The following is a 19162-nucleotide window of genomic DNA, read 5'->3' as shown; positions in this document are numbered from 1 at the left end:
GTTAGGACCTCTCATAATAGGAAGGGACATGGAACAGGCTAGGCCCTTTCATATTGGGATAGGACATGGAACAGGCTAGGACCTCTCATAATAGGAAGGGACATGGAACAGGCTAGGCCCTTTCATATTGGGAGTGGGCGTGGAACAGGCTAGGACCTCTCTGCGTTTAGATATAGAACTGTCTCGATATAAAATACCGTATACATTGTATATGTCTCCCGAAAGTCTTACAAATAATATATAAGAATCGACATTTCTCATCAGGAATGTGACAAATTGAATTGATTTCTCTTTCACACCACCCTGAACGTGTAATAAACAATATGGAAGACGAGTCCTCAAGCTATTATTTTTTGACAATCATGATTTATAATACACTTTGGAAATTCACCTCCTCCGCATCTGTGAGCTTTAATTCTTACTATATGTGTTGAATAGCATGTTGGTCACAGATGTTCCTTCAGACTTTCTAGCTTTGCCCCCAATCTGATTGGGGGGTTGGGTGGCCGAATGGTTAGCACGAGCGCGCTGTATCATAAGGCCTGTCATTGAGTCAACTGGCGTGGTTTCGAATCCCTGGTTGTACGTGACAAGAAGTAGGGTAGCCTGTCCAACCTCGTGGGCTTTTTCCGGGTCCTCCGGTTTCATCCCACTGTTAAAGACCCCTAGGCGCAAGTGTTTTATTGAGTTAAAAAATTTAAACCATACGTTAGTCCCGAAATGACCTAGTTTGTGTCGAGTGGACGTTAAACCCATCTCTCTCTCTCTCTCTCTCTCTCTCACCCAATCTGATTAAAACACAGATCCTATTACGTTTCGTTTTCTATAGTTCGAAATTTCGTTTTACTTGTCCTCACTACACTAGAATCTGGAAGAGTTGTTATATAACAGGCGTTCTAGTTGATGTGAGAAATTGGCCAATGAAACGGTCTGTTACAACGAGTTCTTGGCGTGCTCTGCACCCCACTATGGCGGTAAACCCCTAGAAACGTCAACGCTGATTGATTAATCAATGTATGACGTAAGTTAATAACATCAATGTTGATTTAAATTAACCAATAAACAGTGTTTGCAATGTCGAATACTGTGGATGATATTGAGTTAGCGACTTGCCTCCTTTAAAGTTTGGGGGGTTGGGTGGCCGAATGGTTGTACGTGACAAGGAATAGGGTCGCCTGTCCAACTTCGTGGGTTTTCTCCGGGTAATCCGGTTTCCTCCCACTGCGAATTATTGAAATAAAACTGAACATATTTTAGTTAGTCCCGAAATGACATAATTTGTGTCGATTGGACACAAGTTTGACTTACTGTTGAACCTTTACTCATGAACATTGGCTTTATCTGCAGTCGTAAAATTTCTAGGAAGACAGATGTTCATCCCATCAAAACAAATCAGCACAGTAAAATAAAATAAAATCGACAGGTTTATTATTGACTCAATTTATAGAGATCAAATCATTTTGAATTTACATAGTTTACATTGAAACAGATCGAACAATAATTTTGATCACTCGATAATTACTTCAAGAGTTAAGGCCCTTGATCAGGCAATAGGCCCGTGAATGCAGTAAAAGTCTTAAATTATTTTTGAGTTAGATTAATATTAAACATGCGTTATGCAAGAGCTAAATCTGCCTATTTGCAAGTCTTTATTCAGGCTTCAGATGTTATAGAAATTATTAATTAGACCTTTATTTACACGACAAGCTCAAAATCAATTCTGTAGACCCTCGGATGGCTTGGATACAGTTTGGATTTAAACAGTCGTCCATATAAAATTAAATCAATAAATCGCGGACCAAGCTAACGTTTACCGTTAGTCGCTGATGTCACTACCGGAAACTGGTGATGAAAGGGCATTCAAGCGAGGCTACTATAACCATTGAGTGTGTTACTTGATAACCGAGAATATGTGGGTTGAGTTATCGTCTGTCAATCAAACAATCGCCAATTCTCATAGACGGTGCAAACACAGTTGATGCCTATTTCTAGTCAAAACTTCCAACAATGACAATTCCTTTCAGAACAAAGTAATTTGACTGAAATTTTATTTTTTTTATCATCTATTTTTGAATTATTATAGCAAGAATGGCCAACTCTTTACAAAACTCTTTACTGCAGTCACAATACGACACGGATTGCGATTCAGATGCTCCGATACGATTCGTATTGCGATTCGTAACCAGGTCAATATTTACCAAGAAAACAAGAGGATAAATGAATAATTGATATTTTTAGTCCTGCTGATGTCGAAGAAATAAAACTTTGTTATCACGATATTGATGTGGATCAAAATAAAGACTAAAACAATTTAAGAGTGTTTGTGTACCTATGGATAATATGTGATGTTAATAATTAAGAGTGACAGGTTACCAACTGAAATGACAAAAAAAAAACAATCAAACAATCGCCAACTATTAAATCGTGATACATCGAATCAGCGTCACGCGAATCGTGAAAGAGCGAATAACGACACATCGATTCAACGATATATCGTGTCAACGATATATCGTGCCAGCTCCAAATTGGACCCATCTGATGCCATTTTAACTGGCTCGTTTGAAACTGATCCGTGAGTTGGTCGGATGGGACGAACAGTAATGTCAAGTGCACGTAAAAGAACCCTTGTCAGTTATTATTCGCCAAGTTGTTGTAAAACAATGGGACGTTAAACCCCATTTGATTTTATAATCTACTGGTCTCCGGGAAATTATCGTCATACATGTTTATGAATAATCAACTATAACACATACTTCTGGCAGAACAATTACTGATTTATTTGGGGGAGATTCGAAGAATATTCTTGTAACGTTTTCAAGCGACTTGACCCACATTTAAAGATACATTATGTAAGATTTAGATAAAGAGCTAGCCATTCTTGCTATAATAGTTCTAAAATAGATAATGTCGAATGAATAATTTGAAAATTTTATTCAAATTATTCTATTTCGAGCGAAGATATTAGCCTTTGAAGGTTTGTCAAGACGTGTGCAATAATTTCAACCACGGTACTGGTTGTTCGATCAAAATATGGCTGAACTGTTCTAATCTAGTTAAAATCTCGAATATCCGATACCACCGAGAGTTCATATGGTCTGGATAAGTTAATTAATGTCTAATTAATAATTTAGATAACATTACAGCCCTAAGAAAGACCTGAAATAGGCAGATTTAGCTCTTGTATAATGTATGTTTTTAAACATTATGATGAATAAAAGAGCATATATTCCCTTGATCACGTTGTGGTATTTTCTGATGGCGGTCTTACCTGTATCCAAGTTACCTGTGCGCCATATGATAAATTTTAAGAATCTTGTGGACCCTCACCTCTACAGGACATCGGTGACATCTACTTCTCGACCCAGACACTGGAGACAAAGGGTCCGGTACCCCACTGCCCATGTGACTCGAGACTTGGGTCCATCTGATAAGTAAAATGTGACTGAGATATTGGATATCTTATAATTTGACTATTATAAAATGTACATTTTACGATATTGCATGTCTTTTGTATCTTTATAACATGCAGAATAAAATGAATAGATCGGCCCTTCTTCTTCTCCAAGTCTGTCGGTATACAACAATTCACAAAATATTGCATTATTGAAGTTTATTTAAGTTTTCAACAGATTTTAAAAAATGGCCTTCGGTAATCTCAAAATTGTAAAAATGGCTTTGGTGTTGAACAAAATGGCCCTGCATTGTTGACTGTTGAAAGTCTTTGTCGATGGAAGTATTCACCAAGCAAATAAATCGCGATTGGGGAGTGGGCAGGCGTCTTTTACCTAGGCCCAGGCCCAGGGTCAGCTCTTGGCTCTGTCGATCACTAGTGCAATGATTTCTTAAAACAGATAGATTTATAGTTTGTGATGTACCCTGTTTGGTAGCCGTGGTGGCTCAGTAAGAAACAGAATTGCTAACCAGAGGTCCGGGATTCAATCCTCGTGTTAGCCTAGAATGTCCCCTAGGTTTTGTCAGAGTGTCTCTCACCCCCACCCCCTTGTCAGTGGTATAGGACGGAGGACCTTACTGGGGACAACGTCTAGTCGTTTGGATGGGAAGATAAAACCGAGGTCCCTCATAGCATACTGTATAACGTTTGTCCGTCTTCATTAGCCCAGTCAGTGCAGCCAATTAGGACGTTAAACACCATTTCATTTCATGCCTGTTAACACCCTAAGGTAAGTGAATACAATATAAACACATATTAAACACACAATTCAACTATTATTAAAGATACAGTATGTAAGATTTAGATAAAGAGCTGGACGTTCTTGCAACAATAGTTATATTAAAGATACATTATGTAAGATTTAGATAAAGAGCTGGACGTTCTTGCAACAATAGTTATATTAAAGATACATTATGTAAGATTTAGATAAAGAGCTGACCGTTCTTGCTATAATAGCTCAAAAATATATAATGTAAAATGAAAATATTGAAAATCTCATTCAAATTACATCATTCTTAGCCAAGTTATCACTGTTTGTAGTTTTGACAAGATGTGTGCTATAGTGGTAACCAGGGCACTTGTATATTCGCGACTTAAAGATGGGTTCCCAGAAAAGTATTTATCGGGTGGTTATTTCCAATAAAAGTATGGCAATTTTGGTATATATGGAAAGTAGAGATATCCAATCTTACTAGAAAAATACTGGATTCCCCGAAAAACATTCATGGAGCGTATACAGGACAAAAATGTAAGGGTTCCCCTAATTGACGGGCTGTTGATTAGGAACTTCTGCACGCGTGATGTCAAAGGTCACAAGCGAACATTGAGCGCTTGATGTACAAGTTGATAAAATTTATGAAGAGTTAGACGTACAATACTTTCTGAGATAAAAATGACGGAAAAAGACGCGGGTAGTGGATAATTCGAGAATTTAATTAGGATTCGATATTTGTAATAAATAGTAAGCGATTAAAGACAACATCGTCTTATGTATGCAATGAATTCTCCTCTGACTCCCAAGACGTGACGTAAACATGACCTGGTTTGATCGAATTTTAATAGCAGGGCATTCCTTCGCAATTACAATGTTTGAGAAGGATTTGAAGCATAATTATGACAAATTAATTAGTTTGAATATGTTTTTGGTCCATATATACCATTAAATCACCAAGTTTGTACGCGGGAACCCATCTTTAACCTCGCTTTCCCATTTTTAAATTAAATTTTTAAATGGCGAACTGTTCTAATCTAGTTAAAATCTCGAGTATCCAATGCCATCTAGAGTTGATTGTGGTCTTGTTTTATTAATAAATATCTAATTAATAGTTTATATAACATTTGAGACCTAAAGAAAGACCTGCGATAGGCAGATTTAGCTCTTGCATATTGTGATGTTAAAACATAATTAAACTTTTATATTAAACAAACACCATAATATATAATTCTATTGAATGGTGGTCGCTCAGTAATTAAAAAATAAATTGTATTCCATGTGTATTTCCAGTTCAGTGATCAGTGTATATAATTTATGCGTGGTATTCATTTGTAAATGTAATACCGGGGGATATTATTGACATTGGTTATAAGAAATAAAGCCATGAAATGTTAGTTATAACTTGACACACTATGAAATATATTCAAACAAACGAATACAATATATTAATGAAATATATTAAAACAAACGAATACAAATATATTTAATAGACAAAATAATATTCACAACAGAAAATCTTTTAAAAGATAGTTTAATAAACATGTAATTATTATGTGATAATAGTTCGTTTGGGATATAATTATTAGCCAGACAAAACATTGGTTATACAAAATAAAGCCCTAACTATGAAATATATTAAAAAAAACATACAATGTATTTTACAGACAAAATGATATCCACAACAGAAAATCTTTTAAAAGATAAATTTTAATAAACATGTAATTATTATGTGATAACGGTTCCTTTGGGATATAATTCAAACATGAAATATTTCCCAGCTGAATGATTATTTGGATTTTAGTGGCCGGATAATGTATCCGTGGAAACGTTCAGGTGTGGATTATAAAATAAACGTACTATTTACATGTAATGTGATATACAGATGGCAATATTCATTAAATGAGATTATTAATATAAATAGTCCGGCCTGCACATCGATTTTAGCGCCATATTTTGTCACAGTTCGCCTATGGTGTGACCTTCGAAGCAAACTAAGTCTTCCATGTTAAACATACATTATGCAAGAGATAAATATGCCTATTGCAGGCCTTTCTTAGGCCTGAAATGTTATCTAAATTATTAATTAAACATGACTTAACTTATCCAGACCACAATCAACTCTCGATCTCATCGCTAGCCTGCTATGTTTACTGGATTTGAATCGGATCTGCTGCTCAACTTTCATTGATGATTAAATCAAAAAATTCATAATCGAGACTGTGATCTTTATAGTACCGACTTTAGTAATGATGATCGAGACTAGGAATAAAATTCAATCGCTAAAACCTCGGTTCAGAGTGGATCAATTTGACTGAAATTTTCATCAAATTCCCTTTACATTATAGTGAGAACTGCCAGCTCTTTATCTAATCTCCCATAATATATATTTAATAGAACGTAGATTCCAGCGCGTTATATAATAGTACAGTATACTCGAAAATTAACTTAATCCACAAGGGGTTATTTTGCGAAGATTTACAAATTAGTGCTAGCTCGTTTTCCAGCCCATTCATGATGACTAACCATGCTGTCCTTCCAACTTGCCAAGATGACATGTCGAAGACACTGGATTGGATAGTTTCTCAGTTTAATGACAAATCAAGTGGTTGGGTCATTTTCATTTAATCACGAATTTTCGCCAAAAATTAAAATGCTGTGGGTTATAAGCATATATTACATAGACGGTTTTATTAAAATTGTCATGTATAGGTATCCGTTCTCTCGTCAATAAAATCACAATGAATGACTTATTACCGCGCCTCTAGGTTTCAATTCTTTTCATATACGGTCTTAATAATTCAATAAAATCATTATATTTGTGTACCAACTTGCTTACATTTTGACTGTCGTTGAAGCTGAGAATTCTATAGAGAACAGATTATTCAATACATAGACTAATTCATCTTCGTCTCTGATCGGAATCAACCGTTCATGGTTACAACTTGACAAAACTTGTTGAAAACCGCTGGTTTGTACAAGACGTTCCTCCCACTGCTAAAGACCCCTACGCACAAGCGAATTATTGAAATAAAATTAAACCATATGTTAGTCCCGAAATGACCTAGTTTGTGTCGAGTGGACGTTAAACCCCATCTCTCCCCCTCTCTCTCTCTCTCTCTCTGTACAAAACGTAGTAATTGTCACAACGGACATATTATTCAATGGAGTCTTTAAAAACACTGACTGCGACTGTAGCTTTATTTCCGGACAAATTGCTTAGTCTTTTTGAGATTGTTCATAATCAACAGTCGATATATAATGCTAATTATCCCATTAAATATTGTATTATGATTTCGTCCCGCTGTCGACTTCTGGACTTGACTTTAATAATCAGCAATATTCTATAGGAGGAGCCAACTAATTTCGGCAGGACAAAAATCACAAAATAAAGAGCCCAGCATATTAACCCTTATGCGGGTACAAGGAGTATTTCGAGACCATTTGAATATTCATGGACTAGCCTGGAGGCTGAGATAGCATATCACCGGCCTTCGCTTCCGTTAACTCTGTGTAAACCAGTTCATATTTCAGCAAATTTTATAAGTTGATTTAATAAATAATTATTTAGGTAACGTGTTAAAAGTATAAAAAAATGTATTTTAAAATTTCTTTGATTACAGAAAATCAACTGAGCACAGGCACTGAACAAAACAGTATACAGTATGCAAGGTGGGGAGGGAAGGGGAAGGGGGGGGGGGCGACGTCACTTAAACTTTTGCCCTGGGGCGCCACATAGGCCTTGTGAGGACCCTGATTAAGAAAACCCGAAACGTGAATTTTTAACATGTCTAAAGTAATTAATTACAAAAACATGGTAGTTTTATTTTTCGTGACGATCAGTTTATTTAAAAATACGCATAAAAAGACCCCGTCAACATTTCAATGAAAGGCAGTGTCTAATGTTAAATATAAAATCAACGAAGCCAATATGACGACCTATATGTACATAGAATAGACTATTCGTCCTATACTATTAGCTACTATACTCCACACTTCAGCTTCTAAATATAGGTCAACGAACATTTTAAATAATAACAACAACGTGTCAGCTGTATTGAATAACACTAATCTATAGCGCTGAACGTTCTCAACATTCGTAGGCCTTTACCACACTGATAATCTCTGATAAGGATGACATCGATGTGACTTAATAAGCAACAAATATTTACTTTTTTCCTCCGACAAATTAAATTCTAAACCATTTTTTTTATGTATTAGAAAAATAAATAAAGACGTTTGAAGTATTTGTAGGAAAAAATTATTTCCTCTTTTAGTGTAAATGGGTATTAAAATGAGTAAAAGGCCCCATTCCGCCCGAACCAGTAAGGTCTTATGTAAACAATGTACGTGCCATTGAGCCAGTGATTGACGCCGCGTGATATGACGTCACGTGTTGAAGGCAGTCATCTTTTACAGAGATATTAGAAGACTTTCGTAATACTGTGTGAAACAGATTGGGGTAAACACAGACATAACTCTAAACATAGTCTGTAACAACCATTTATGGTAAACACATAATTAACGACTCCGAACATAAGCCTGTAACAAAATTATTGGACTTAATGAAAAATATTTTTAAAACATATAAATAAATATACATCACAAGGTAAAATATGGCCTTTGGCATCATTAAAGTAACAATGCCTCTTTTGTATTTTTCGCTCAAATATTTGAATTTCTCGTGGTTTAATCCATTGCAAAACTGTATTCAGATTGATTATTTAACATTTAAATTAACATACATTATGCAAGAGCTAAATCTGCCTATTGCAGGTCTTTCTTTAGGCCTGAAATGTTTTCTAAATTATTAATTAGACATTAATCCATTAATCAACTTCTCCAGACCATAATCAACTCTCGATGGCTTCGGATTTCTACGATATTAAATAGATTAGAACAGTTCAGCCATATTTTGATTTTAACTAAAAAATGGAGAAGCGAGACTTAGCTTCGAACAACCAGTACGGTGGTTGAAATTATTGCACACATCTTCAAAGGCCAAATCTTCGCTCGCAATAGAGTAATTTGAATGAAATGTTCAAATTATTCATTTTACATTATCTATTTTGGAACTATTATAGCAAGAATGGCTAGCTCTTTATCTAAATCTTACATAATGGATCTTAAAGAAAACAAAATCGAAATACCAACGTTTGGATTCTATCGGATCTAAAACAGAGGCCTGTTTCACGAAATTTTAACTAAGATAAAAATCCAAATTTTAGTAATTTGATTGGATAATATTAGATTGATTTTAGTTCTTAGCCAATCAAAATTGAAATATCTACTAAAATTTGGATTTTATCTTGACTTAAGATTTCGAGAAACCGGTCCCAGGATTATCAATAATTTTTCGTAGACAACAAAATGGCAGCGGGCTTGTCGAAGCAACATAGATCGATGTAATTTCAATTTTACATATCTTTATCAATACTGAACGGAATTAAAATATTTTAAAGTGATATTCCTACGATTGAGATTCGTCTTCCACAATATTGTAGTTTGTAAATGATCCATAAAGCGCTAGAATTAGACATCGAGACTTTAAACATACATTATGCAAAAGCTAAATGTGCCTATTGTAGATCTTTCTTTAGGCCTGAAATGTTATATAAATTATTAATTAGATATTACTTAACTTGTCCAGACCATAATCAACTCTCGATGCCATCGCTAGCCTGTGATATTTCACCCGATTAGATTTTATTACATACTTCGAGAAGGTATTTGTTGAGTAATAAAACCTTCTAAGTAGTTTATCGAGGGCTGGTCGTCCTTACCGCACGGTACAAATAAAACCTTCTATTAGTTTATCGAGGTACAGGTGCTTCCGGAGTCCAAAATGGCCGCTTTATATAAATGAGAATTTTGGGGATAACTAACCCGAACCCTAACCATAACCCTTTTTAAAAGACTGAACTTGGGTCTAATTTAGTTTTTACTTCTCTTAAAAGGGTTAGGGTTCGGGTTAGTATTCCCCTAAATACTCATTTGTATAAAGCGGCCATTTTGGTATGAGTTCTGGCTTGTTCTGGAATTTGTTGCTTCTACTGGTGATAAAATTTGTACCGTGCGGTAAGGACGGCCAGCCCTCGATAAACTACTAGGTTTTATTACTCAACAAATACCTTCTCGAAGTATGTAATAAAATCTAATCGGGTGGATATTTAACAGATTGGAATACATTTTTTGAAAAATAATTAAACGTAAAACTGGATAATCGAGACTTTGTTTTTTTATCGTACCGACTTAAGTAATGATGTTCGAGGCTAGCCTAAAATTCAAAAGTTAATATCTCGGTTCAGAGTGAAGCAATCTGACTGAAATATATTCAGCATACTCTATTTACGTTATCTATTTTTTTTTAACATAATGAGAACTGTCAACTCTTTATCTAATGTCACATATTGCACAGAATAAATTCAGCAGACATCTTTTAAAAGTAGCAGAATTGAGTGTGTTCTGGACAGAGGGGTGACTTGTTCCACTTCCTAGGAGCTGGGTAAACACACTTGAAGGGATTAAAATAAAACTTCTTACTATTAATCCCCTCAAGTGCCTGTGGAGCTGGGTAAAGACACGCCCTCTAATTGACATCGATTCCGCGTATCAATTGACTTGTATCACATGACTGTATGGTTATGAGAAATTACCACACTCATCAGCTGTGAATATTTGCCAGGCCGCTACAATCACTGATACGGATGACATCGATGCGACTTAATGAGTCTCAAATATTAACTATTTCCTCCGACAAATTAAATTCTAAAACATTTTTTTTATGTATTAGAAAAATAAATAAAGACTTTTGGCGTATTAGTAGGTAAAAACTATTTCCTATTTAGTGTAAAGGGTATTAAAATGACTTGCTTTACTTTTGAACTGGTCCAGACATTTTGTATTCTTCTTCCTCGGCAACGCTCTTTTAAAAAGGCCCAAATCTCCGATAATTCTAGTCCGATCATCATGAATTTTTTTAAGCTCATTCTTTAGACTGCGCATCGATTGTCGGACTTCATAATTCCTGCAGCACACTGTATGGCGTATGTCTATCTTCATTAGCCCCCCCCCCCCAGTCGGAGCACAATAGTAGGACATTAAACCCCATTACATTTGCATTTAATAATTCCTTGATAGCTGCGATGACGTCATGTTCGGTTACTGGTTCGTGTAGTACGCTCGCACCCGCTCTCTGTTTGCACTTACCAATAAATGGCTCCCTGCTAGTACAGCGACTTTGGACCATCTTGTCTCTTGGCTTCACCCACTTCTGGTTTAGATACGTTAGATAGGTTATAGATGAACCCCAAATAAAATGGTATATATCTTTTAAAAATTATTTACTTACATTTTAGGCCTAGATTGATTGATCATACAAACGATAGACTAGATGAATTCAGAGGACTAGCTAGTTCAGAATATATGTCTGTGCCGAATGGTCGCCGGATCAAAAAAAAAAAAAAAAAAAAAAAAAGATTGTATATTGTAATGCGGTTCGAATCTATTGAACTGCGTTCATGCACACAAAATAAACATTTTCAATTTTATAAAATGGAAGTAGAATAAATACATCCCGAAATCTCCGACGTTTTCACGTGTCGACTGAAATCGTCGATTTGAGAATTAAATTGTCGGTTAACTAGCACCGTGTCTGTTCTTAATCGTCCAACCTCGTGGGGTTTCTCCGGGTCCTCCGGTTTCCTCCCACTGCTAAAGACCCCTAAGCGCAAGCGAATTATTGAAATTAAATTGAACAATGTGTTAGTCCCGAAATGACCTGGTTTGTGTCGAGTTGACGTTAAACCCCATTTCTCCCTCTGTTCTTAATCGATGACGTATTATAGAGGCCTATGACCTAGAGATGATATAGAAGATATAGAAACGATTTGTGTTGAATGGTGAACTTCACTCCAAAATAAAAACTATATTTGGTAACCATGTTCACGGGTTGCCATGTATACATTTTCAGAAAACCCCAGGAGTCTTGCCAGCATATACCGAGATATAACGAATGATCATTATAGTACCGCACGACATCCCGCGTTGTTTAAAACACGTGTATGATAACTTGTATTGTATTTGTTGAGGTATAATTACTGTCAGGTATCGGGCAATATAAACATGTATTGCACATTAAACGATTTGCGATTATTTTAATCGTTTATTGCACTATAAGAGATATGACGCAAGGGTAACAATCGTGTTTTAAGGCGGCAAACACTTGGTGGCATTATTAAAATTTAGACCAGTGCTTCTCAATCTTTATTTTGCCTACGGCACACCTCAGAACACATAAAAAATAGCCGCACACCTGGCTAAATATATATGAAAAATGTTTGAATTTTACAAAATAAAACATGGCAAGTCATAGACGGTATACAACCGTAGACACAGACTCGTCATAGACACTTAGAATGACTCAAACTAAATAAAGAAAAACACAGCTATGAACTCACTTTATTGCAATGTTTCAAATTTTATCCGTTAAATAGGTTGCTTCTTTAGTGAGAAATTTTCTTCGTGTGCCGTTCAAAATTTCGCGGCACACCTAGGAAGATCTCGCGGCACACTTAGGAAGATTTCGCGGCACACTTAGGAAGATCTCTCTCGCGGCACACTGGTTTAGACGAAGATACTGAAGTATATTGATAATAGTATTGTCCATGAGACGATGATGTGTTGACATTATTCAATCGTAAAAATTCCAAGATGGCGAACATTTAGTGCCAAGCACACTTACAGTTGACTGGGAACATATTCAACATATTTTAACAAATATAACTAAACGATTAAAGTTTTGAATAACAAATTATAGGAACTAATATTTGTTCTGTATACCATTCAGTGAGCACGTGGATAAAGAAGTTCATTTATTTGCTTATTAATATTCATTCATTCATTCATTCATTCATTTCATTCTTTTATTCCATCATACATGCATTCCTTTTTGTTAGCTCATTTATTCATTGGTTCATTTATTTGAAAATGTTTATTCAATATGTGGAAAATAAAAAAATGAAATTAATAATATTGGCATTTATTTATAAAATTCAGTCAATATACTTATTTATTTATTAAAAGTTATGTCTTTTATTTATTTATTTATTTATTTATTTATTTATTAAGCGGTTGATTTCCAAAGTTTCAGAATTCTTTATTCCCAGACCTAGGTCAGGGATATGAAGAACATTTATTTATTTATTTAAGCTTTCAGACTTCTTTATTCACAGATCTACATCAGGGATGTAAAGAACATTTATTTATTTATTTGTATTATAGAGAGCGAAAGAAAGAAAGATGTACCGAGATCAAGATATAGATGATGATGAAATTGAAGGAAAGAGAAACTATAGTATATTGGATAAATTACACAATAATAAATGTCATGGTAACTTTGTACAATCTATGAAAGGAGAAGGTGAGACCAATATTTTATAAAACATTAAAAAAATAAAATTGATTCAAGAATTGATTTTGATAAAGAATTAATCAAGAATTATAAGTTCTCCAGTTATTGCATGTAATCAATCTTTTTCTATTATATAAATCAACGATTGTAATTTCCCGATTCAGTCAGACCATTTCAATGTCATTCAATGGAGACTGGTAAATATATGATTAAGGTGAGAGTCTTGCTCTGTGTTGATATATCATCTGGCCAGGACGATTCCATTCCTCACATGCCTACCATTTTGTCTAGAGAGTCCTGATAGGTGAGGTCTGGTCTGTAGGTCTTCTCAGTCCACCTAAAGTAAAGATGCCAGATAAAACTGATATAATTAGTTGATTATTGGATTGAAACAAGCAAAGCTACATAAAAAATATTACCACCATTGTTGTATGATCTATTTCAGAATTTACGTTAAAACATGTCCAGGAACATGGATTACAGAATCCGATTGTATTTTATGAGAAAACAGGTTTAGGAATGAGGTGAGTAAAATGTCTACATTCTCTCGGAGGGTTTCATGACTCTATAGTCTAATACATCCTTATCCACACATTTCCTTTACACATCATTTTCAACCCTGATAGTTCACATTTCATGCTCATAAATTTGTAAACAATGTTTTTTTTGTTGATTACAGAAACTACCCTGATAGTACATGACTCAAAAACATCCTTATCCACATGTTTCTCTTGTACTTCGTTGTCAACCCTGATAGTGCACATTTCTCTGATACATCAATATCAACCCTGATAATGCACATTTCTTTCATACATGTACATCATTATAAACCTTGCTCTTGTACACTTCGCTCTACATGATTATCAACCCTGATAGTGCACATTTCTCACGTACCTCAAACAACACTGATAGTGTACATTTCTCTGATACATCAGTCAACCCTGATAATGCACATTTCAATCAACCCTGAAAGTGTACATTTCGTTATATGTCAATCAACCCTGATATTGTATTGTCTGTGTTTCAATTATTTTAGAGATTTTTCTATTTTTGTAGAGTGCCGAGTGAGAATTTTAAAGTAGCAGAAGTAAAACAGTGTGTTGGTAAGTTTGAAGTTTAACGTCCTCACTCAACAACATTTTAAATGGCTCCATTCACTGAGAACAAGGCAAACAAATTATTTGATTATATATAATGGTTCCTGTTAATATACGGAAATGAAATGAAATGGGGTTTAACGTCCTACTGTTCTGCTCCAAACTAGACTAATGAAGACAGACATACGCTATACAGTGTGCTATGAGGGAAATGTTGCCCGGACAGCGGCACTACGGTCTACTGTCATTGAGTCAACTGGCATGATTTCGATTCCCTGGTTACACGCACACTAATTATTGAAATAAAATTGAACCATATGTTAGTCTCTCTCTCTCTCTCTCTCTCTCTCTCTCTCTCTCTTGGTTATAGAAACCATAGTGGCTAGATGATTATGATGCTTCCTCCCTTGTTTGGCAAGACACTTCTAGTCTGGGTTAACCCATGTCAGTGGTACAGGACAAGCGAAAAGGGGAGTCGTTTAGGTTGGATGAACTTGAAATCATACAATGGGTAGGTCACAGCTCTACTCATAGCACACTGCATACCATATATATACATGTCTATATATATTAACCCAGTTTATGCAGAAAAAACCCCATAGGCATTTCATTTCTTCCATTATAAACTGTCCACAAAAACACCCTAGATTAGATATGTTGCGAATAAATAAAGGGAGATAACTAGTATATAAACTTCAGTGGTTGTAGGGAAGGATTAAACTTTTGAGTTATAAGATAGATATATCATTTATGTGTTTCAAAGGTACTCATGGACTGTATTATCCATGTTGCGACTTGTGGTGGCTTAGTGAGTTGGCCGAGAAATTTCTTCAGGAACTGCAGGACGGAGGGCCTGACAAGGACAGCTGTCTAGTCCTTCGAATGATATGAAAAACCGAGGTCCCATGTATACATTGGAATGCACGTAAAAGATCCCTTGGCAGTTGGAATTTGATATAAGAGTAGGCGATAGTGCCACTGCCCGGGCAAAATTTCCCTCATAGCACACTATATGGCGTATGTACGTCTTCATTAGCCCAGTATAGGAGCAGAACAGTAGGACGTTAAACCCCGTTTCATTTCTTCAGGATCTTCTGACATGGTTGACTAAATGGAGGCCCTGATGAGGCACAGTGGCTAGTAGTTCGTGTATAAATTGGTTTACATTTAAATGAATCCATGACAGATGGAAACCGAAATAAGAGTAGTCCGGGCAAAATTACCCTGATATCACACGGCATGGTATATGCCCACTTTCATACGCCTGGACAAGGACAAGGTTCCGTGTACACATTGGCATGCACATAAAAGATCCTTTGGACGTAGCACTGCTGTCCAGGCCAAATGTCTCTCATTCTACACTATATGGCGTGTGTCAGTCTTCATTATTTCAGTCGGAGCAGAACAGTAGGACGTTAAACTCCATTTCATTTCATAAGCCTTGATTGAGCTGAAAAGTTGGAGAATAAACCCTATTTCTCATTGAAATGAAATGAAATGAAATGGGGTTTAACGTCCTACTGTTCTGCTCCGACTAGGCTAATGAAGACGTACACACGCCATACAGTTTGTTACAAGGGAAATTGTGCTCGGACAGCCGCACACGGCCCACTATTTTACGTGCACGCCAATTTGTACATGGGACCTCGGTTTTACGTCCCATCCGAACGACTAGACAGCTATCCTTGTCAGGCCCTCTGTCCTGCATCACTGACAAGGGGAAACCATCCCAGCTATTTTTCATTGAGTGGTATATATATATAAAGATAGATGATTTGTTTTTTTTTCTAGGAAGTCGGAGAATGTTAGATGTTATGGATGTTAATACCCAGCGTGGTATGGAGATGTCGATGAAAGATTGGGTTCGATATTACGAGAATTCAGATAGAGATAGATTGTTAAATGTTATTAGTTTAGAGTTCAGTCATACCAGATTGGCCAACTATGTCGAGTCACCAACTCTGGTAAGTCTATATCAAAATGTCCCAGTGTTGACTCAGGGATGGTGTTATAGTCGTATATCCCTGATCAGTCCTACGTGGATGTCCCAGGATCGAAACCTCAATAAATAGAATAGTGTCACACTGATCAGCAGTCAATATTCGCTAGGCTGTTACAATCGCTAATAGGGGTAACATCGATGCAGATTAATTAGTTTACAATATAAACTTTTTTCCCTCTGCATATTTAATTCTAGAACATAAAAGAACCTTTGACAGTTTGAATTAAAATTGTAGATGCAACCATGGAAAATAAATGTAGAAGGCTAGTGGAGATACAGGACAGTTTTAATAAAAATCCACTTCTGTTTTGATGAAAAGTGTAAATTCAAGGCCTTTGTTGGTAGCCATGGTTGGGGTAAAACAGTTGATTGAATGTAATATTCTGATCCAGATATGTGCCATGTTGAAAATTTTCCAGACACCCCCCACCCCCCACCCATAACCAAATATCCTGTGGTATATGTATTGTTAAATGGTCGAGAGCGAGACATTAAGTAATATATTGTAACAACAAGAAGGCCGTGAGGCCCGAATGTTTTTACAATATTTTATGCAATGTCTTGAGCTCGAGACCACTAGAAGACTTAAAATACAGACGCTCCGCACATGCTTTTGCAGTGAAATATGTCTCACGAGTCCAATATTTTACTAGTATAAATAATGTATGATTGGAAAGTTGCCCATACGATTATTTGAAATAATGGTACACCAACATCAAAGGGTGACGTCACATTTTAAATACAAATAGTGATAGATATCTAGAAGGATAAATATTGGGTAGAGGTTTATATTGATGGTATAAATATATATTACAGGTCCGTCAGGTAGATTGGGTTGATCGTGTGTGGCCCCGCCATTTGAAAGAATGTCAGACAGAATCAACGAATGTTATAGATAAAATGAAATATCCAAAAGTACAGAAGTAAGTTATATTTAACTAATGTGGAAAAATCTTGAATAATCCATTTTATTATGAACTGTCAAGAAAATCAGCTAGAAATTAAAGTTAACGTTCTTGTTTATATCTCATATTTCACATATAAATCCCGCAGTAAAATATACTCACAAGGTATATATGGATACTTCTCAGTTATTTAATAACCACATTTCGTAACACATACAGGGAGGGATGGGTGGCTGAAAGTGGCGATTTCTCCTGGTCCTACTGTTTCCTCCCACTGCTAAAGACCCTTATCCTCTAGTGAATTAGTGAAATAGAATTGAACCGTATGTTAGTCCCGAAATGACCAAGTTTGTTTAATATTTAACCAAAGAAACAATGGTGTATAATCTACAGAAAATGATTTAGTTGGATGAAAAGAGGTCCATCATAATGTTTTATTCAACATTTGTGATGTAGACTTGTTTATATCATCTAAAGAGAATTTGGTCATTGGGTACCCCATATACCCCACATAAAATATGAGGGTCACCAACCCTGTAGTTACGGAGAACCAGCTATGGCCATTTTAGGGTTAAAAAAACGTCATTTTTTAAAAAAAATAACCCCTAAATTCAAATATTTCCCATAAATTGTCTATTGATTTTTTTATTTTTTTAAAAAAATTTTTTATGAATGATCTTGTCTACTACTTCAATATATGTGACTATTAAATTTTTCCGAAACCATTTGAGGCTATCAGGAATTTATTTTGAGACGTAGTTTTTGCTATATGCTAAAACATATAAATTTCATGATGCTATATCTCACCCACTGCAGGACTGAGGACAATTCTATTAATAATGAAAGTTGAGGACTACTAATACTAATATTTGGTTTTGACAAAATGACTGGCACAGATTTCTTTCATATTAAATTTGATGGTCGAACTTGAAGAAAATGACTTCATTTTTGAGATCATTTTTCCAATAAAATCATTCATTGCCTGGATTATTAGGCCTGATAATGCCCCATGCAACCGCCTTCCAGCAACCCTCTGTAGGGCCGATACAGAAGGTTCGGGAGTTCCACAAGGATCAGTCCTTGGACCTGTTCTTTCTGTAATGTGTACTAAGAATTTGGACAACTAATCGATAATCATGGTTTCTAGGGCAACATTCTTATGCAGATGATACACAGGTGATCGCAAGTTATTCCCTTTTAAAAACTGTTTCATTCCCTAATTATTCTGACATCAAATTTTGTACACATGACATTAAAGATAGGATGAAAAGAAATATGTTGAAATTAAATTTAATTGAATTAAGTAAATCAGAATGACGTGGTCAAAATACACATCTGAAAAATAAAAGTTCAAATGATGTGGTTGTATGAGATGCAATATTTGTACCATGAGACACTGTGAAATGGTTAGGTTTCCTCTTGGGGTCCAATTTGAGCATGGACAGTCACATTAGTGAAATTTGTCGAAACTGTTATCTTTGGTCCAGGAACATTGGCCATATAAACACTTTATTAGCCAGGAAGCAGCTGCTACACTTATGTTCTTTGGTATTCCCAAGGATTGACTACTGTAACAGCTTGTT

The 19162-nt window shown here is 35.6% G+C and overlaps 1 protein-coding gene across 1 annotated transcript in view; it reads left to right on the top strand.

Annotated features, from left to right (window-relative positions):
- The window catches only part of LOC126825555 (lysine-specific demethylase 2B), a 48344-nt gene that overhangs the window by 6972 nt on the left and 22210 nt on the right, over positions 1-19162 (top strand). Inside the window, exons 2-6 of the mRNA XM_050555200.2 lie at positions 13446-13584; positions 14021-14099; positions 14632-14678; positions 16464-16636; positions 17491-17597. Of these exons, the coding sequence (XP_050411157.1) occupies positions 13446-13584; positions 14021-14099; positions 14632-14678; positions 16464-16636; positions 17491-17597 (545 nt within the window). The remainder of the gene's footprint in view (positions 1-13445; positions 13585-14020; positions 14100-14631; positions 14679-16463; positions 16637-17490; positions 17598-19162) is intronic.

This window comes from Patella vulgata, chromosome 6, assembly GCF_932274485.2.
Source record: "Patella vulgata chromosome 6, xgPatVulg1.2, whole genome shotgun sequence".
In the NCBI taxonomy this organism is placed as follows: Eukaryota; Metazoa; Mollusca; class Gastropoda; family Patellidae; genus Patella; species Patella vulgata.
The sequence above is the reverse complement of the archived record's forward strand: the minus strand, read 5'-3'. Positions and strand labels throughout refer to the sequence as shown.